At 56.6% G+C, this 20,654-nt stretch overlaps 1 protein-coding gene across 4 annotated transcripts in view; it reads right to left on the bottom strand.

Annotated features, from left to right (window-relative positions):
* Positions 1-4,092: 4,092 nt before the first annotated feature.
* The window catches only part of LOC134992764 (zinc finger protein 585B-like), a 130,557-nt gene continuing 113,995 nt past the window's right edge, over positions 4,093-20,654 (bottom strand). For 3 of the 4 annotated variants that reach the window (XM_063950808.1, XM_063950809.1, XM_063950807.1), the window contains exons 11-12: positions 8,085-8,208; positions 4,093-6,426 (exon numbers count right to left, since the gene is read on the bottom strand). In XM_063950808.1, the coding sequence (XP_063806878.1) occupies positions 5,789-6,426; positions 8,085-8,208 (762 nt within the window). In that variant the 3' untranslated portion in view covers positions 4,093-5,788. The remainder of the gene's footprint in view (positions 6,427-8,084; positions 8,209-20,654) is intronic. The other variant, XM_063950810.1, reaches the window with a different exon arrangement.

Raw genomic sequence — 20,654 nt, 5'->3', positions numbered from 1 at the left:
ATCACTGTATACACAGGTCACCTAGTGCTTCTCATCACTGTATACACAGGTCACCTAGCGCTTCCCATCTCATCACTGTATACACAGGTCACCTAGTGCTTCTCATCTCATCACTGTATACACAGGTCACCTAGTGCTTCTCATCTCCTCACTGTATACATAGGTCACCTAGTGCTTCCCATCTCATCACTGTATACACAGGTCACCTAGTGCTTCTCATCTCATCACTGTATACACAGGTCACCTAGCGCTTCCCATCTCATCACTGTATGCACAGGTCACCTAGTGCTTCCCATCTCATCACTGAATACACAGGTCACCTAGCGCTTCCCATCTCATCACTGTATGTACAGGTCACCTAGCGCTTCTCATCTCATCACTGTATACACAGGTCACCTAGTGCTTCTCATCTCATCACTGTATACACAGGTCACCTAGTGCTTCCCATCTCATCACTGTATACACAGGTCACCTAGTGCTTCCCATCTCATCACTGTATACAAAGGTCACCTAGTGCTTCCCATCTCATCACTGAATACACAGGTCACCTAGCGCTTCCCATCTCATCACTGTATACACAGGTCACCTAGTGCTTCCCATCTCATCACTGTATATACAGGTCACCTAGTGCTTCCCATCTCATCACTGTATACACAGGTCACCTAGTGCTTCTCATCTCATCACTGTATACACAGGTCACCTAGTGCTTCCCATCTCATCACTGTATACACAGGTCACCTAGCGCTTCCCATCTCATCACTGAATACATACACAGGTCACCTAGTGCTTCTCATCTCATCACTGTATACACAGGTCACCGAGCTCTTCCCATCTCATCACTGTATACACAGGTCACCTAGTGCTTCCCATCTCATCACTGTATACACAGGTCACCTAGTGCTTCTCATCTCATCACTGTATGCACAGGTCACCTAGTGCTTCTCATCTCATCACTGTATACACAGGTCACCTAGTGCTTCTCATCTCATCACTGTATACACAGGTCACCTAGTGCTTCTCATCTCATCACTGTATACACAGGTCACCTAGTGCTTCTCATCTCATCACTGTATACACAGGTCACCTAGTGCTTCCCATCTCATCACTGTATACACAGGTCACCTAGTGCTTCCCATCTCATCACTGTATACACAGGTCACCTAGTGCTTCTCATCTCATCACTGTATACACAGGTCACCTAGTGCTTCCCATCTCATCACTGTATGCACAGGTCACCTAGCGCTTCCCATCTCATCACTGTATGCACAGGTCACCTAGCGCTTCCCATCTCATCACTGTATACACAGGTCACCTAGTGCTTCTCATCTCATCACTGTATACACAGGTCACCTAGCGCTTCCCATCTCATCACTGTATACACAGGTCACCTAGTGCTTCTCATCTCATCACTGTATACACAGGTCACCTAGTGCTTCTCATCTCATCACTGTATACACAGGTCACCTAGTGCTTCTCATCTCATCACTGTATACACAGGTCACCTAGTGCTTCTCATCTCATCACTGTATACACAGGTCACCTAGTGCTTCCCATCTCATCACTGTATACACAGGTCACCTAGTGCTTCCCATCTCATCACTGTATACACAGGTCACCTAGCGCTTCTCATCTCATCACTGTATACACAGGTCACCTAGCGCTTCCCACCTCATCACTGTATACACAGGTCACCTAGCGCTTCCCATCTCATCACTGTATACACAGGTCACCTAGTGCTTCCCATCTCATCACTGTATACACAGGTCACCTAGCGCTTCTCATCTCCTCACTGTATACACAGGTCACCTAGCGCTTCTCATCTCCTCACTGTATACACAGGTCACCTAGCGCTTCTCATCTCATCACTGTATACACAGGTCACCTAGTGCTTCTCACCTCATCACTGTATACACAGGTCACCTAGTGCTTCTCATCTCATCACTGTATACACAGGTCACCTAGTGCTTCCCATCTCATTACTGTATACACAGGTCACCTAGTGCTTCCCATCTCCTCACTGTATACACAGGTCACCTAGTGCTTCCCATCTCATCACTGTATACACAGGTCACCTAGTGCTTCCCATCTCATCACTGTATACACAGGTCACCTAGTGCTTCCTATTCTCATCACTGTATACACAGGTCACCTAGTGCTTCCCATCTCATCACTGTATACACAGGTCACCTAGTGCTTCTCATCTCATCACTGTATACACAGGTCACCTAGTGCTTCCCATCTCATCACTGTATACACAGGTCACCTAGTGCTTCCCATCTCATCACTGTATACACAGGTCACCTAGTGCTTCCCATCTCATCACTGTATACACAGGTCACCTAGCGCTTCTCATCTCATCACTGTATACACAGGTCACCTAGCGCGTCTCACCTCATCACTGTATACACAGGTCACCTAGCGCTTCCCATCTCATCACTGTATGCTTGGGTCACAGATCGCTTTCTAACCCAACCTGTAATGTTTCTGCCTTTCCTAGGCCCTTCTGCAGTGCACGGTACACCTGTGCCAGGTATCAGACTCATGCCGTGGCGAGAGGAGACGTTACACTACCATCATGCGTACGTCCAGGCCAATCGCACGTGGGGTATAAGAGACAGAGCTGTACTGGGTGTAGAGTAACGGCTCCATCTTCAGCATTACAACAAAAAACGTCACCTAGGTTATAAACTCCATACATCCATCTTACACGCGTGTCCAGCAATACATCCATCTTACACGCGTGCCCAGCCATACATCCATCTTACACGCGTGCCCAGCCATACATCCATCTTACACGCGTGCCCAGCCATACATCCATCTTACACGCGTGCCCAGCCATACATCCATCTTACATGCGTGCCCAGCAATACATCCATCTTACACGCGTGCCCAGCCATACATCCATCTTACACGCGTGTCCAGCCATACATCCATATTACACGCGTGCCCAGCCATACATCCATCTTACACGCGTGCCCAGCCATACATCCATCTTACACGCGTGCCCAGCCATACATCCATCTTACACGCGTGCCCAGCCATACATCCATCTTACATGCGTGCCCAGCCATACATCCATCTTACACGCGTGCCCAGCCATACATCCATCTTACACGCGTGCCCAGCCATACATCCATCTTACACGTGTGTCCAGCCATACATTAATCTTACACGCGTGCCCAGCCATACATCCATCTTACACGCGTGTCCAGCCATACATCCATCTTACATGCGTGCCCAGCCATACATCCATCTTACATGCGTGTCCAGCCATACATACATCTTACATGCATGCCCAGCAATACATCCATCTTACACGCGTGTCCAGCCATACATCCATCTTACACGCGTGCCCAGCAATACATCCATCTTACATGCGTGCCCAGCCATACATCCATCTTACATGCGTGTCCAGCCATACATCCATCTTACACGCGTGTCCAGCAATACATCCATATTACACGCGTGCCCAGCCATACATCCATCTTACATGCGTGCCCCGCAATACATCCATATTACACGCGTGTCCAGCCATACATCCATCTTACATGCGTGTCCAGCCATACATCCATCTTACACGCGTGTCCAGCAACACATCCATATTACACGCGTGCCCAGCCATACATCCATCTTACATGCGTGCCCTGCAATACATCCATATTACGCGCGTGCCCAGCCATGCATCCATCTTACATGCGTGCCCAGCAATACATCCATATTACGCGCGTGCCCAGCCATGCATCCATCTTACATGCGTGCCCAGCAATACATCCATATTACGCGCGTGCCCAGCCATACATCCATCTTACATGCGTGCCCCGCAATACATCCATATTACGCGCGTGCCCAGCCATGCATCCATCTTACATGCGTGCCCAGCAATACATCCATCTTGCGCGCGTGTCCAGCCATGCATCCATCTTACGCACGTGCCCAGCCATGCATCCATCTTGCGCGCGTGCCCAGCCATGCATCCATCTTGCGCGCGTGCCCAGCCATGCATCCATCTTACACGTGTCCAGCCATATACCTCCTTGCACAATCTCACACCCCAGCACATGGTGCTGTATTTAACAAAAGCCAGAAACAACATTTGAACACAAAGTCATTACATTTACAGACAAATCACAAACAGAACAACGTGATATTGAAATACATTAGAGCTTTAAATCTTGTTAAAATGAAATCTTTTAAAAGAAGCCCAGTGTCAGTAAGGGGGGTGTGCGGGAGGGGGGGGGGGGGGTGTCGTACGGGCTTACGGAGGGCAGGACTTGGTTCCTCTCTGGCCAATGCACAAGGTCTGAAATGTGTACACTCCCCAATCTGCCTGTATAATGTCGCGCTCAGATGAGGGCGCGTCTTACGCTAATGCCGCCACCAATTTAATTAATACTGAGACGCCCACTTGTTGCGGTGCACTTTCGTCTCAGTGCATCTTCAGACGCACCATCGAAACTTCCAGCAGCTCTATGGCAGGTACAGTTTCTCCGTGTGGCGTGTCTGGACACAGCCGCTTACAGCGACACGCCCGCATCTGCTTAGCAACACCCATTACCTCATAGGAACGCCCACCAAATTCCTAACAATCGGGACGCATGCAATGTGTGGGTGGGACACACTGCCCTAACAGCACATGTTTTCCAGGTCTCCTCACCAAGTCGCAAGTGAAATAATTAGACCTACCTGTGGATTTATCAAATTGTGTCAAGTCAGAAATGAATACATATGTGCTCTGACAAGGAGGTAGGGAAAACATGCGCTGTGAAGCTGGAATCTGCAAGGATTGGCATTCCCATCAGACTGGTTAGAGTGAAAATCTGGTAATGTATGGGAGCAATGGAGAATTGTCCGCTTGCTCCCAAATGCCAGAAAACGGCCAAAAATGACTGTACGCACAAATTGGTTACAACAAACGGATTTAACCGGCTTGTCTGAACGACCATTTCCGGCGTATGGGAGTATGCGGCCGATTGTCATTTGCGCCCATACTTTAGGAGATTGTCCGATTAGAATGACAACCCATAGACGCATGGACAGGATACGATAAGCAATGCGTACGTCAGCGCAGCCTCTGAACCTCCCACATTTACCCCTGGCACAGAGAGATAGTCTACCAGGGGAATTCACCAATCGCCACCTATCTGAGACAGATTCTGGCAGTCCCTTATAGTGACCCGCTGATGCTATGTACAACAAGTGGAAAATACTGGTGAATGCAGGATGGAGGCTTCCACTTGCAGACAGCGGGGCTGGGGAGAACATAAAAACAAAAAGGCTCCTGTGAGGTTTGGCAAGTCTTTTTGGTCACCTTGTAGTAACCGTGTATTGCACCTAAGAAACCGAATGGAGTGCCCCCCCCCCAACACCCCCTTTCAGAATGCTCAGATTATAGGACTGTGCATGGCCTATGGGCGGAAGGGTTTAGTGTCTAGTACATCACAGTAATAACAGCACCAATGCAGGAACTTCTCAGGGTCTGTGTCCCCATCCAGAGCAGCACAGTGCCGGACAGAAGACAAAGTCCGGGTGATCCAGCCGTCGGGTCACTAACGGTATGAAATGCGCAGGAACCTCCCTGATTACATCCCGTCTAGGAATGCATAATACTATTATCCCCAATACGTCCGCTTTGCACTTCAGTTCAGGTCCCCCCGGATTTAGTGTGCGTTGTTAGTGTACATTGCAGAGCACAAACTGCAGAACGCAGAGCAATTACACTGTCCGTTCCTCTTATTACTGTGCACGGTCAGGGACGGTCCTCGGCCTGTTACTCGCTCACACTGCGTTTCTAGCCCTGGATGTAATCAATTGGTGGTCCCAACACATTTGCGTGGACCTTCTGGTGTTTGTTTAGCTCCGACCTCCAGCGGTAGCTTTTGCCGCACTGGTTGCAGGGGTACGGCCTCTCCCCGGTGTGAGTCTTGACATGAGTGGTGAGATGCTGCCGCTGCACAAAGCACTTGCCGCACTGCTTGCACTTATAGGGCCGCTCGCCGGTGTGGATGCGCTTGTGGATGAGTAAGGCCGTGCGGCGGCGGAATATTTTCCCGCACTCGTTGCACAAGTTCGGTTTCTCTCCTGCCTGGTGACTCCTCTGATGCTTCAGCAAATCTGAGTTCCGGGAAAAACGTTTCTCACACTCGCTGCAAGGGAAGAGTTTCTCCCGCGGCACGCGGCGCTGGTCCAGAAACTGCAGGCTTTGCCGGAAGCCCCGCAGAGCATCGGCAGACGTGTGCGGTTCATCACTCTGGAGGGAGTGACTGGAGAAGTCTCTCAGTTCCTGGGGGACACCGAATTTATTCACCTCGGAACCCAGATCTGCACCAAGGGGAATGTGCTCTTTGGAGTCACAGGACAGTTCAAGATCGTCAGGATTCCTCTCGGGGGGCATCTCCTTGCCGTTCTTATTGATCCAGACTTCTCCTGCTGAGGAACACAGGCATTACATACACTCCAAATATACAATGCTCAGCCCCAGGACAGCACGGCGTGTGAGCGTCAACTACACAGCTCAACACGCAAACTCGGGTCCTCGCTCATATATGACCATTTCTCTATCCTGTCCTAAATACATGTAAACTCCTCACATGCCTCCATACAGCTGTACCCACCTGGTTCACCCCTTCTGCTGCTCTGGCCAAGACCCACAGAATACCTCCAACCGAACCCCCAGAGAAAACCTCCGTCCAAGCCCACAAGACAATACCTCAGAGACCCCAGAATACACCTCCATGCAAGACCCCAGAAAACACCCCCATCCGACCCACCCAGAAACCACTTCCATCCAAGCCCCCCAGAGAATACTTCTATCTGAAACCACAGAAAGCACCTAAATCTGACCCCCAAAAACTACCTCCATCCTCAGAGAATACCCTAAAGCCCCCAGAAAACACCTCCATCCAATCCCACCCCAGGGAATACCTCCATCCAATATCCCCAGGGAACTCCTCCATCCGATCCCCCCAGGGAACTCCTCCATCCGATCCCCCCAGGGAACTCCTCCATCCGAGACCTCAGAAAACCACTCCATCCGAGACCCCCAGGGAAGAATACCTCCATCCGAGACCCCCAGGGAAGAATACCTCCATCCGAGACCCCCAGGGAACTCCTCCATCCGATCCCCCCAGGGAACTCCTCCATCCGATCCCCCCAGGGAACTCCTCCATCCGAGACCTCAGAAAACCACTCCATCCGAGACCCCCAGGGAAGAATACCTCCATCCGAGACCCCCAGGGAAGAATACCTCCATCCGAGACCCCCAGGGAAGAATACCTCCATCAGAGACCCCAAGGGAAGAATACCTCCATCAGAGACCCCAAGGGAAGAATACCTCCATCTGAGGCCCCCAGGAAAGAATACCTCCATACGAGACCCCAAGGGAAGAATACCTCCATCCGAGACCCCAAGGGAAGAATACCTCCATCTGAGACCCCAAGGGAAGAATACCTCCATCCGAGACTCCAAGGGAAGCATACAGTACCTCCATCCAAGACCCCAAGGGAAGAATACCTCCAGCCGAGACCCCCAGGGAAGAAAACCTGCAGCTGAGACCCCCAGGGAAAAATACCTCCATCCGAGACCCCCAGGGAACACCTCTATCTGAGACCTCAGACAACGCCATCCAAGGCGCCAGAGAATACTTTAATCTGAGACCTCCAGAGAATACTTTAATCTGAGACCTCCAGAGAATATCTCCATCTGAGACCCCCAGAGAATACCTCCATCCGAGATACAAGAAAATACCTCCATCCGAGAGCCCAAGAGAATACCACCATCCGAGACCCCAGAGACCACCTCCCTCCAAGCCCACCAGAGAATATATTTGAGACTCTCAGAGAATACCTCCGTCTGAGACCCCCAGAGACCACCTCCCTACGAGCCTACCAGAGAATATCTCCATCCGCTACCCCAGATAATATTTCGGTCCGAGACCCCCAGAGAATATCTCCATTATACTGTGACAAGAACTCCATGATGACCTCACATTCAGCCTGTGCAGATGTAGGATCAGTGAGATCTGTGACTAAGGGGGAACCACCGATGACTTTTACCCACTGTGCCACAGGGCTGAAGAAGACACATACCCAGAGATATGAGGGAGTCTGCACTTTCCTTCATCATGTTCCGGTACAGCTCCTTCTGCCAGTCTTCCAAATCCTTCCATTCATCCGAGAAACACACAGCAACGTCATCGAAAGACACCGAGGCCTGAAACATACGTGTAACATATTACACCAGGACTGTATGACATCGCCGGTCATCAGGGTCAAGAGACTGACAAATTAAAAAGGTCGACACATGGTTTTTCATGATTTTTAGGGTTAGGGCATGGTGTAGGATTTGGGTTAGGCTGCCAGAGGGGAGAGTTAGGGATAGGTACTTAACGGAGGATTAGGCTGCAGAAGGGGAGGTTAGGGATAGGAATTTAGCGGAGGGATAGGCTGCAGAAGGGGAGGTTAGGGTTAGGCACTAGGGGGAGGGTTAGGGTTAGGCACTAGGGGGAGGGTTAGGCTGCAGAAGGGGTGGTTAGGGTTAGGCACTAGGGGGAGGGTTAGGCTGTAGAAGGGGAGGTTAGGGTTAGGCACTAGGGGGAGGGTTAGGCTGTAGAAGGGGAGGTTAGGGTTAGGCACTAAGGGGAGGGTTAGGCTGCATAAGGGGAGGCTAGGGTTAGGCACTAGGGGGAGGGTTAGGCTGCATAAGGGGAGGTTAGGGTTAGGCTGTAGAAGGGGAGGTTAGGGTTAGGCACTAGGGGGAGGGTTAGGCTGCAGAAGGGGAGGTTAGGGTTAGGCACTAGGGGGGAGGGTTAGGCACTAGGGGGGAGGGTTAGGCTGCAGAAGGGGAGGTTAGGGTTAGGCACTAGGGGGAGGGTTAGGCTGCAGAAGGGGAGGTTAGGGTTAGGCACTAGGGGGAGGGTTAGGTTGTAGAAGGGGAGGTTAGGGTTAGGCACTAGGGGGAGGGTTAGGCTGTAGAAGGGGAGGTTAGGGTTAGGCACTAGGGGGAGGGTTAGGCTGTAGAAGGGGAGGTTAGGGTTAGGCACTAGGGGGAGGGTTAGGCTGTAGAAGGGGAGGTTAGGGTTAGGCACTAGGGGAGGGTTAGGCACTAGGGGGAGGGTTAGGCTGCAGAAGGGGAGGTTAGGGTTAGGCACAAGGGGGGAGGGTTAGGCACTAGGGGGGAGGGTTAGGCTGTAGAAGGGGAGGTTAGGGTTAGGCACTAGGGGGAGGGTTAGGCACTAGGGGGGAGGGTTAGGCTGTAGAAGGGGAGGTTAGGGTTAGGCACTAGGGGGGAGGGTTAGGCACTAGGGGGGAGGGTTAGGCTGTAGAAGGGGAGGTTAGGGTTAGGCACTAGGGGGAGGGTTAGGCTGCAGAAGGGGAGGTTAGGGTTAGGCACTAGGGGAGAGGGTTAGGCACTAGGGGGGAGGGTTAGGCTGTAGAAGGGGAGGTTAGGGTTAGGCACTAGGGGGAGGGTTAGGCTGTGGAAGGGGAGGTTAGGGTTAGGCACTAGGGGGAGGGTTAGGCTGCAGAAGGGGGGGTTAGGGTTAGGCACTAGGGGGGAGGGTTAGGCACTAGGGGGGAGGGTTTGGCTGTAGAAGGGGAGGTTAGGGTTAGGCACTAGGGGGAGGGTTAGGCTGCAGAAGGGGAGGTTAGGGTTAGGCACTAGGGGGAGGGTTAGGCTGTAGAAGGGGAGGTTAGGGTTAGGCACTAGGGGGGAGGGTTAGGCACTAGGGGGGAGGGTTAGGCACTAGGGGGGAGGGTTAGGCTGTAGAAGGGGAGGTTAGGGTTAGGCACTAGGGGGGAGGGTTAGGCACTAGGGGGGAGGGTTAGGCTGTAGAAGGGGAGGTTAGGGTTAGGCACTAGGGGGGAGGGTTAGGCTGTAGAAGGGGAGGTTAGGGTTAGGCACTAGGGGGGAGGGTTAGGCTGTAGAAGGGGAGGTTAGGGTTAGGCACTAGGGGGGAGGGTTAGGCACTAGGGGGGAGGGTTAGGCTGTAGAAGGGGAGGTTAGGGTTAGGCACTAGGGGGGAGGGTTAGGCACTAGGGGGGAGGGTTAGGCTGCAGAAGGGGAGGTTATGGTTAGGCACTAGGGGGGAGGGTTAGGCTGTAGAAGGGGAGGTTAGGGTTAGGCACTAGGGGGAGGGTTAGGCTGCAGAAGGGGGGGGGTTAGGGTTAGGCACTAGGGGGGAGGGTTAGGCACTAGGGGAGAGGGTTAGGCTGTAGAAGGGGAGGTTAGGGTTAGGCACTAGGGGGAGGGTTAGGCTGTGGAAGGGGAGGTTAGGGTTAGGCACTAGGGGGAGGGTTAGGCTGCAGAAGGGGGGGTTAGGGTTAGGCACTAGGGGGGAGGGTTATGCTGTAGAAGGGGAGGTTAGGGTTAGGCACTAGGGGGGAGGGTTAGGCTGTAGAAGGGGAGGTTAGGGTTAGGCACTAGGGGGAGGGTTAGGCTGCAGAAGGGGAGGTTAGGGTTAGGCACTAGGGGGGAGGGTTAGGCTGTAGAAGGGGAGGTTAGGGTTAGGCACTAGGGGGAGGGTTAGGCTGCAGAAGGGGGGGTTAGGGTTAGGCACTAGGGGGGAGGGTTAGGCTGCAGAAGGGGGGGTTAGGGTTAGGCACTAGGGGGAGGGTTAGGCTGCAGAAGGGGGGGTTAGGGTTAGGCACTAGGGGGGAGGGTTAGGCACTAGGGGGGAGGGTTAGGCTGTAGAAGGGGAGGTTAGGGTTAGGCACTAGGGGGAGGGTTAGGCACTAGGGGGGAGGGTTAGGCTGTAGAAGGGGAGGTTAGGGTTAGGCACTAGGGGGGAGGGTTAGGCTGTGGAAGGGGAGGTTAGGGTTAGGCACTAGGGGGAGGGTTAGGCTGCAGAAGGGGGGGTTAGGGTTAGGCACTAGGGGGGAGGGTTAGGCACTAGGGGGGAGGGTTAGGCTGTAGAAGGGGAGGTTAGGGTTAGGCACTAGGGGGAGGGTTAGGCTGCGGAAGGGGGGGTTAGGGTTAGGCACTAGGGGGGAGGGTTAGGCTGCAGAAGGGGGGGTTAGGGTTAGGCACTAGGGGGAGGGTTAGGCTGCAGAAGGGGAGGTTAGGGTTAGGCACTAGGGGGGAGGGTTAGGCTGTAGAAGGGGAGGTTAGGGTTAGGCACTAGGGGGAGGGTTAGGCTGCAGAAGGGGAGGTTAGGGTTAGGCACTAGGGGGAGGGTTAGGCTGTAGAAGGGGGGGGGGGGGGGGGGTTAGGCACTAGGGGGAGGGTTAGGCTGTGGAAGGGGAGGTTAGGGTTAGGCACTAGGGGGAGGGTTAGGCTGCAGAAGGGGGGGCGGGGTTAAGCACTAGGGGGAGGGTTAGGCTGTGGAAGGGGAGGTTAGGGTTAGGCACTAGGGGGAGGGTTAGGCACTAGGGGGAGGGTTAGGCTGTAGAAGGGGAGGTTAGGGTTAGGCACTAGGGGGGAGGGTTAGGCTGTAGAAGGGGAGGTTAGGGTTAGGCACTAGGGGGAGGGTTAGGCTGCAGAAGGGGGGGGGCGGGGTTAGGCACTAGGGGGAGGGTTAGGCTGTAGAAGGGGAGGTTAGGGTTAGGCACTAGGGGGAGGGTTAGGCTGCAGAAGGGGGGGGCGGGGTTAGGCACTAGGGGGAGGGTTAGGCTGTAGAAGGGGAGGTTAGGGTTAGGCACTAGGGGGAGGGTTAGGCTGCAGTAGGGGGGGGGGCGGGAAAAGGCACTAGGGGGAGGGTTAGGCTGTGGAAGGGGAGGTTAGGGTTAGGCACTAGGGGGAGGGTTAGGCTGTAGAAGGGGAGGTTAGGGTTAGGCACTAGGGGGAGGGTTAGGCTGCAGAAGGGGGGGCGGGGTTAGGCACTAGGGGGAGGGTTAGGCTGTAGAAGGGGAGGTTAGGGTTAGGCACTAGGGGGAGGGTTAGGCTGCAGAAGGGGGGGGTGGGGTTAGGCACTAGGGGGAGGGTTAGGCTGTAGAAGGGGAGGTTAGGGTTAGGCACTAGGGGGAGGGTTAGGCACTAGGGGGAGGGTTAGGCTGCAGAAGGGGAGGTTAGGGTTAGGCACTAGGGGGGAGGGTTAGGCACTAGGGGGAGGGTTAGGCACTAGGGGGGAGGGTTAGGCTGTAGAAGGGAAGGTTAGGGTTAGGCACTAGGGGGGAGGGTTAGGCTGTAGAAGGGGAGGTTAGGGTTAGGCACTAGGGGGGAGGGTTAGGCTGTAGAAGGGGAGGTTAGGGTTAGGCACTAGGGGGAGGGTTAGGCTGTAGAAGGGGAGGTTAGGGTTAGGCACTAGGGGGAGGGTTAGGCTGTAGAAGGGGAGGTTAGGGTTAGGCACTAGGGGGAGGGTTAGGCTGTAGAAGGGGAGGTTAGGGTTAGGCACTAGGGGGAGGGTTAGGCTGCAGAAGGGGGGGGGGGTTAGGCACTAGGGGGAGGGTTAGGCTGTAGAAGGGGAGGTTAGGGTTAGGCACTAGGGGGGAGGGTTAGGCTGTGGAAGGGGAGGTTAGGGTTAGGCACTAGGGGGAGGGTTAGGCTGCAGAAGGGGGGGTTAGGGTTAGGCACTAGGGGGAGGGTTAGGCTGCAGAAGGGGGGGTTAGGCACTAGGGGGGAGGGTTAGGCACTAGGGGGGAGGGTTAGGCTGTAGAAGGAGAGGTTAGGGTTAGGCACTAGGGGGAGGGTTAGGCTGTAGAAGGGGAGGTTAGGGTTAGGCACTAGGGGGAGGGTTAGGCTGTGGAAGGGGAGGTTAGGGTTAGGCACTAGGGGGAGGGTTAGGCTGTAGAAGGGGAGGTTAGGGTTAGGCACTAGGGGGAGGGTTAGGCTGCAGAAGGGGAGGTTAGGGTTAGGCACTAGGGGGAGGGTTAGGCTGTAGAAGGGGAGGTTAGGGTTAGGCACTAGGGGGAGGGTTAGGCTGCAGAAGGGGGGGGGGGTTAGGCACTAGGGGGAGGGTCAGGCTGCAGAAGGGGAGGTTAGGGTTAGGCACTAGGGGGGAGGGTTAGGCTGTAGAAGGGGAGGTTAGGGTTAGGCACTAGGGGGAGGGTTAGGCTGTAGAAGGGGAGGTTAGGGTTAGGCACTAGGTGGAGGGTTAGGCTGCAGAAGGGGTGGGGGGGTTAGGCACTAGGGGGGAGGGTTAGGCTGCAGAAGGGGAGGTTAGGGTTAGGCACTAGGGGGGAGGGTTAGGCTGCAGAAGGGGGGGTTAGGGTTAGGCACTAGGGGGGAGGGTTATGCTGTAGAAGGGGAGGTTAGGGTTAGGCAGTAGGGGGGAGGGTTAGGCTGTAGAAGGGGAGGTTAGGGTTAGGCACTAGGGGGAGGGTTAGGCTGCAGAAGGGGAGGTTAGGGTTAGGCACTAGGGGGGAGGGTTAGGCTGTAGAAGGGGAGGTTAGGGTTAGGCACTAGGGGGAGGGTTAGGCTGCAGAAGGGGGGGTTAGGGTTAGGCACTAGGGGGGAGGGTTAGGCTGCAGAAGGGGGGGTTAGGGTTAGGCACTAGGGGGAGGGTTAGGCTGCAGAAGGGGGGGTTAGGGTTAGGCACTAGGGGGGAGGGTTAGGCACTAGGGGGGAGGGTTAGGCTGTAGAAGGGGAGGTTAGGGTTAGGCACTAGGGGGAGGGTTAGGCACTAGGGGGGAGGGTTAGGCTGTAGAAGGGGAGGTTAGGGTTAGGCACTAGGGGGGAGGGTTAGGCTGTGGAAGGGGAGGTTAGGGTTAGGCACTAGGGGGAGGGTTAGGCACTAGGGGGAGGGTTAGGCTGCAGAAGGGGGGGTTAGGGTTAGGCACTAGGGGGGAGGGTTAGGCACTAGGGGGGAGGGTTAGGCTGTAGAAGGGGAGGTTAGGGTTAGGCACTAGGGGGAGGGTTAGGCTGCGGAAGGGGGGGTTAGGGTTAGGCACTAGGGGGGAGGGTAAGGCTGCAGAAGGGGGGGCTAGGGTTAGGCACTAGGGGGAGGGTTAGGCTGCAGAAGGGGAGGTTAGGGTTAGGCACTAGGGGGGAGGGTTAGGCTGTAGAAGGGGAGGTTAGGGTTAGGCACTAGGGGGAGGGTTAGGCTGCAGAAGGGGAGGTTAGGGTTAGGCACTAGGGGGAGGGTTAGGCTGTAGAAGGGGGGGCGGGGTTAGGCACTAGGGGGAGGGTTAGGCTGTGGAAGGGGAGGTTAGGGTTAGGCACTAGGGGGAGGGTTAGGCTGCAGAAGGGGGGGCGGGGTTAAGCACTAGGGGGAGGGTTAGGCTGTGGAAGGGGAGGTTAGGGTTAGGCACTAGGGGGAGGGTTAGGCACTAGGGGGAGGGTTAGGCTGTAGAAGGGGAGGTTAGGGTTAGGCACTAGGGGGGAGGGTTAGGCTGTAGAAGGGGAGGTTAGGGTTAGGCACTAGGGGGAGGGTTAGGCTGCAGAAGGGGGGGGCGGGGTTAGGCACTAGGGGGAGGGTTAGGCTGTAGAAGGGGAGGTTAGGGTTAGGCACTAGGGGGAGGGTTAGGCTGCAGAAGGGGGGGGCGGGGTTAGGCACTAGGGGGAGGGTTAGGCTGTAGAAGGGGGGGGCGGGGTTAGGCACTAGGGGGAGGGTTAGGCTGTGGAAGGGGAGGTTAGGGTTAGGCACTAGGGGGAGGGTTAGGCTGCAGAAGGGGGGGCGGGGTTAAGCACTAGGGGGAGGGTTAGGCTGTGGAAGGGGAGGTTAGGGTTAGGCACTAGGGGGAGGGTTAGGCACTAGGGGGAGGGTTAGGCTGTGGAAGGGGAGGTTAGGGTTAGGCACTAGGGGGAGGGTTAGGCTGTAGAAGGGGAGGTTAGGGTTAGGCACTAGGGGGAGGGTTAGGCTGCAGAAGGGGGGGCGGGGTTAGGCACTAGGGGGAGGGTTAGGCTGTAGAAGGGGAGGTTAGGGTTAGGCACTAGGGGGAGGGTTAGGCTGCAGAAGGGGGGGGCGGGGTTAGGCACTAGGGGGAGGGTTAGGCTGTAGAAGGGGAGGTTAGGGTTAGGCACTAGGGGGAGGGTTAGGCACTAGGGGGAGGGTTAGGCTGCAGAAGGGGAGGTTAGGGTTAGGCACTAGGGGGGAGGGTTAGGCACTAGGGGGAGGGTTAGGCACTAGGGGGGAGGGTTAGGCTGTAGAAGGGAAGGTTAGGGTTAGGAACTAGGGGGGAGGGTTAGGCTGTAGAAGGGGAGGTTAGGGTTAGGCACTAGGGGGGAGGGTTAGGCTGTAGAAGGGGAGGTTAGGGTTAGGCACTAGGGGGAGGGTTAGGCTGTAGAAGGGGAGGTTAGGGTTAGGCACTAGGGGGAGGGTTAGGCTGTAGAAGGGGAGGTTAGGGTTAGGCACTAGGGGGAGGGTTAGGCTGTAGAAGGGGAGGTTAGGGTTAGGCACTAGGGGGAGGGTTAGGCTGCAGAAGGGGGGGGTTAGGCACTAGGGGGAGGGTTAGGCTGTAGAAGGGGAGGTTAGGGTTAGGCACTAGGGGGGAGGGTTAGGCTGTGGAAGGGGAGGTTAGGGTTAGGCACTAGGGGGAGGGTTAGGCTGCAGAAGGGGGGGTTAGGGTTAGGCACTAGGGGGGAGGGTTAGGCACTAGGGGGGAGGGTTAGGCTGTAGAAGGAGAGGTTAGGGTTAGGCACTAGGGGGAGGGTTAGGCTGTAGAAGGGGAGGTTAGGGTTAGGCACTAGGGGGAGGGTTAGGCTGTAGAAAGGGAGGTTAGGGTTAGGCACTAGGGGGAGGGTTAGGCTGTAGAAGGGGAGGTTAGGGTTAGGCACTAGGGGGAGGGTTAGGCTGCAGAAGGGGAGGTTAGGGTTAGGCACTAGGGGGAGGGTTAGGCTGTAGAAGGGGAGGTTAGGGTTAGGCACTAGGGGGAGGGTTAGGCTGCAGAAGGGGGGGGGGGGTTAGGCACTAGGGGGAGGGTCAGGCTGCAGAAGGGGAGGTTAGGGTTAGGCACTAGGGGGGAGGGTTAGGCTGTAGAAGGGGAGGTTAGGGTTAGGCACTAGGGGGAGGGTTAGGCTGTAGAAGGGGAGGTTAGGGTTAGGCACTAGGTGGAGGGTTAGGCTGCAGAAGGGGTGGGGGGGTTAGGCACTAGGGGGGAGGGTTAGGCTGCAGAAGGGGAGGTTAGGGTTAGGCACTAGGGGGGAGGGTTAGGCTGTAGAAGGGGAGGTTAGGGTTAGGCACTAGGGGGAGGGTTAGGCTGCAGAAGGGGAGGTTAGGGTAAGGCACTAGGGGGAGGGTTAGGCTGTAGAAGGGGAGGTTAGGGTTAGGCACTAGGGGGAGGGTTAGGCTGCAGAAGGGGGGGGGGGGGTTAGGCACTAGGGGGGAGGGTTAGGCTGCAGAAGGGGAGGTTAGGGTTAGGCACTAGGGGGGAGGGTTAGGCTGTAGAAGGGGAGGTTAGGGTTAGGCACTAGGGGTAGGGTTAGGCTGTAGAAGGGGGGGTTAGGCACTAGGGGGAGGGTTAGGCTGCAGAAGGGGAGGTTAGGGTTAGGCACTAGGGGGGAGGGTTAGGCTGCAGAAGGGGAGGTTAGGGTTAGGCACTAGGGGGGAGGGTTAGGCACTAGGGGGGAGGGTTAGGCTGTAGAAGGGGAGGTTAGGGTTAGGCACTAGGGGGGAGGGTTAGGCTGTAGAAGGGGAGGTTAGGGTTAGGCACTAGGGGGGAGGGTTAGGCTGCAGAAGGGGAGGTTAGGGTTAGGCACTAGGGGGAGGCTTAGGCTGCAGAAGGGGGGGGCGGGGTTAGGCACTAGGGGGAGGGTTAGGCTGTGGAAGGGGAGGTTAGGGTTAGGCACTAGGGGGAGGGTTAGGCTGCAGAAGGGGGGGGGGGGCGGGGTTAGGCACTAGGGGGAGGGTTAGGCTGTGGAAGGGGAGGTTAGGGTTAGGCACTAGGGGGAGGGTTAGGCTGTAGAAGGGGAGGTTAGGGTTAGGCACTAGGGGGAGGGTTAGGCTGTAGAAGGGGAGGTTAGGGTTAGGCACTGGGGGGAGGGTTAGGCTGTAGAAGGGGAGGTTAGGGTTAGGCACTAGGGGGAGGGTTAGGCTGCAGAAGGGGAGGTTAGGGTAAGGCACTAGGGGGAGGGTTAGGCTGTAGAAGGGGAGGTTAGGGTTAGGCACTAGGGGGAGGGTTAGGCTGCAGAAGGGGGGGGGGGTTAGGCACTAGGGGGGAGGGTTAGGCTGCAGAAGGGGAGGTTAGGGTTAGGCACTAGGGGGGAGGGTTAGGCTGTAGAAGGGGGGTTAGGGTTAGGCACTAGGGGGAGGGTTAGGCTGCAGAAGGGGAGGTTAGGGTTAGGCACTAGGGGGGAGGGTTAGGCTGCAGAAGGGGAGGTTAGGGTTAGGCACTAGGGGGGAGGGTTAGGCTGTAGAAGGGGAGGTTAGGGTTAGGCACTAGGGGGGAGGGTTAGGCTGTAGAAGGGGAGGGGAGGGTTAGGCTGTAGAAGGGGAGGTTAGGGTTAGGCACTAGGGGGGAGGGTTAGGCTGCAGAAGGGGAGGTTAGGGTTAGGCACTAGGGGGAGGCTTAGGCTGCAGAAGGGGGGGGCGGGGTTAGGCACTAGGGGGAGGGTTAGGCTGTAGAAGGGGAGGTTAGGGTTAGGCACTAGGGGGAGGGTTAGGCTGCAGAAGGGGGGGGCGGGGTTAGGCACTAGGGGGAGGGTTAGGCTGTGGAAGGGGAGGTTAGGGTTAGGCACTAGGGGGAGGGTTAGGCTGTAGAAGGGGAGGTTAGGGTTAGGCACTAGGGGGAGGGTTAGGCTGCAGAAGGGGGGGCGGGGTTAGGCACTAGGGGGAGGGTTAGGCTGTAGAAGGGGAGGTTAGGGTTAGGCACTAGGGGGAGGGTTAGGCTGCAGAAGGGGGGGGGGGCAGGGTTAGGCACCAGGGGGAGGGTTAGGCTGTAGAAGGGGAGGTTAGGGTTAGGCACTAGGGGGAGGGTTAGGCTGTAGAAGGGGAGGTTAGGGTTAGGCACTAGGGGGAGGGTTAGGCTGCAGAAGGGGGGGCGGGGTTAGGCACTAGGGGGAGGGTTAGGCTGTAGAAGGGGAGGTTAGGGTTAGGCACTAGGGGGAGGGTTAGGCTGTAGAAGGGGAGGTTAGGCACTAGGGGGAGGGTTAGGCTGCAGAAGGGGAGGTTAGGGTTAGGCACTAGGGGGAGGGTTAGGCTGTAGAAGGGGAGGTTAGGGTTAGGCACTGGGGGGAGGGTTAGGCTGTAGAAGGGGAGGTTAGGGTTAGGCACTAGGGGGAGGGTTAGGCTGCAGAAGGGGAGGTTAGGGTTAGGCACTAGGGGGAGGGTTAGGCTGTCGAAGGGGAGGTTAGGGTTAGGCACTAGGGGGAGGGTTAGGCTGTAGAAGGGGAGGTTAGGGTTAGGCACTAGGGGGGAGGGTTAGGCACTAGGGGGAGGGTTAGGCTGCAGAAGGGGGGGGGGGGGGGGGGTAGGCACTAGGGGGAGGGTTAGGCTGCAGAAGGGGAGGTTAGGGTTAGGCACTAGGGGGAGGGTTAGGCTGTAGAAGGGGAGGTTAGGGTTAGGCACTAGGGGGAGGGTTAGGCAGTAGAAGGGGAGGTTAGGGTTAGGCACTAGGGGGGAGGGTTAGGCTGCAGAAGGGGGGGCGGGGTTAGGCACTAGGGGGAGGGTTAGGCTGTAGAAGGGGAGGTTAGGGTTAGGCACTAGGGGGAGGGTTAGGCTGCAGAAGGGGGGGGCGGGGTTAGGCACTAGGGGGGAGGGTTAGGCTGTAGAAGGGGAGGTTAGGGTTAGGCACTAGGGGGAGGGTTAGGCTGTAGAAGGGGAGGTTAGGGTTAGGCACTAGGGGGAGGGTTAGGCTGCAGAAGGGGGGGCGGGGTTAGGCACTAGGGGGAGGGTTAGGCTGTAGAAGGGGAGGTTAGGGTTAGGCACTAGGGGGAGGGTTAGGCACTAGGGGGAGGGTTAGGCTGTAGAAGGGGAGGTTAGGGTTAGGCACTAGGGGGAGGGTTAGGCTGCAGAAGGGGAGGTTAGGGTTAGGCACTAGGGGGAGGGTTAGGCTGCAGAAGGGGAGGTTAGGGTTAGGCACTGGGGGGAGGGTTAGGCTGTAGAAGGGGAGGTTAGGGTTAGGCACTAGGGGGAGGGTCAGGCTGCAGAAGGGGAGGTTAGGGTTAGGCACTAGGGGGAGGGTTAGGCTGTAGAAGGGGAGGTTAGGGTTAGGCACTAGGGGGAGGGTTAGGCTGTAGAAGGGGAGGTTAGGGTTAGGCACTAGGGGGGAGGGTTAGGCACTAGGGGGAGGGTTAGGCTGCAGAAGGGGGGGGGGGTTAGGCACTAGGGGGAGGGTTAGGCTGCAGAAGGGGAGGTTAGGGTTAGGCACTAGGGGGAGGGTTAGGCTGTAGAAGGGGAGGTTAGGGTTAGGCACTAGGGGGAGGGTTAGGCAGTAGAAGGGGAGGTTAGGGTTAGGCACTAGGGGTAGGGTTAGGCTGTAGAAGGGGGGGTTAGGCACTAGGGGGAGGGTTAGGCTGCAGAAGGGGAGGTTAGGGTTAGGCACTAGGGGGGAGGGTTAGGCTGCACAAGGGGAGGTTAGGGTTAGGCACTAGGGGGGAGGGTTAGGCACTAGGGGGGAGGGTTAGGCTGTAGAAGGGGAGGTTAGGGTTAGGCACTAGGGGGGAGGGTTAGCTGTAGAAGGGGAGGTTAGGGTTAGGCACTAGGGGGGAGGGTTAGGTTGCAGAAGGGGAGGTTAGGGTTAGGCACTAGGGGGAGGCTTAGGCTGCAGAAGGGGGGGGCGGGGTTAGGCACTAGGGGGAGGGTTAGGCTGTAGAAGGGGAGGTTAGGGTTAGGCACTAGGGGGAGGGTTAGGCTGCAGAAGGGGGGGGGGCGGGGTTAGGCACTAGGGGGAGGGTTAGGCTGTGGAAGGGGAGGTTAGGGTTAGGCACTAGGGGGAGGGTTAGGCTGTAGAAGGGGAGGTTAGGGTTAGGCACTAGGGGGAGGGTTAGGCTGTAGAAGGGGAGGTTAGGGTTAGGCACTAGGGGGAGGGTTAGGCTGCAGAAGGGGGGCGGGGTTAGGCACTAGGGGGAGGGTTAGGCTGTAGAAGGGGAGGTTAGGGTTAGGCACTAGGGGGAGGGTTAGGCTGTAGAAGGGGAGGTTAGGGTTAGGCACTAGGGGGAGGGTTAGGCTGCAGAAGGGGGGGCGGGGTTAGGCACTAGGGGGAGGGTTATGCTGTAGAAGGGGAGGTTAGGGTTAGGCACTAGGGGGTGGGTTAGGCTGCAGAAGGGGGGGCGGGGTTAGGCACTAGGGGGAGGGTTAGGCTGTAGAAGGGGAGGTTAGGGTTAGGCACTAGGGGGAGGGTTAGGCACTAGGGGGAGGGTTAGGCTGTAGAAGGGGAGGTTAGGGTTAGGCACTAGGGGGAGGGTTAGGCTGCAGAAGGGGAGGTTAGGGTTAGGCACTAGGGGGAGGGTTAGGCTGTAGAAGGGGAGGTTAGGGTTAGGCACTGGGGGGAGGGTTAGGCTGTAGAAGGGGAGGTTAGGGTTAGGCACTAGGGGGAGGGTTAGGCTGCAGAAGGGGAGGTTAGGGTTAGGCACTAGGGGGAGGGTTAGGCTGTAGAAGGGGAGGTTAGGGTTAGGCACTAGGGGGAGGGTTAGGCTGTAGAAGGGGAGGTTAGGGTTAGGCACTAGGGGGGAGGGTTAGGCACTAGGGGGGAGGGTTAGGCACTAGGGGGAGGGTTAGGCTGCAGAAGGGGGGGGGGGTTAGGCACTAGGGGGAGGGTTAGGCTGCAGAAGGGGAGGTTAGGGTTAGGCACTAGGGGGAGGGTTAGGCTGTAGAAGGGGAGGTTAGGGTTAGGCACTAGGGGGAGGGT

The sequence above is a fragment of the Pseudophryne corroboree genome, chromosome 2 (genome assembly GCF_028390025.1).
Source record: "Pseudophryne corroboree isolate aPseCor3 chromosome 2, aPseCor3.hap2, whole genome shotgun sequence".
Taxonomy (NCBI): Eukaryota; Metazoa; Chordata; class Amphibia; order Anura; family Myobatrachidae; genus Pseudophryne; species Pseudophryne corroboree.
Note: the sequence above shows the minus strand (reverse complement) of the source record. Positions and strands in the feature narration are given on the sequence as shown.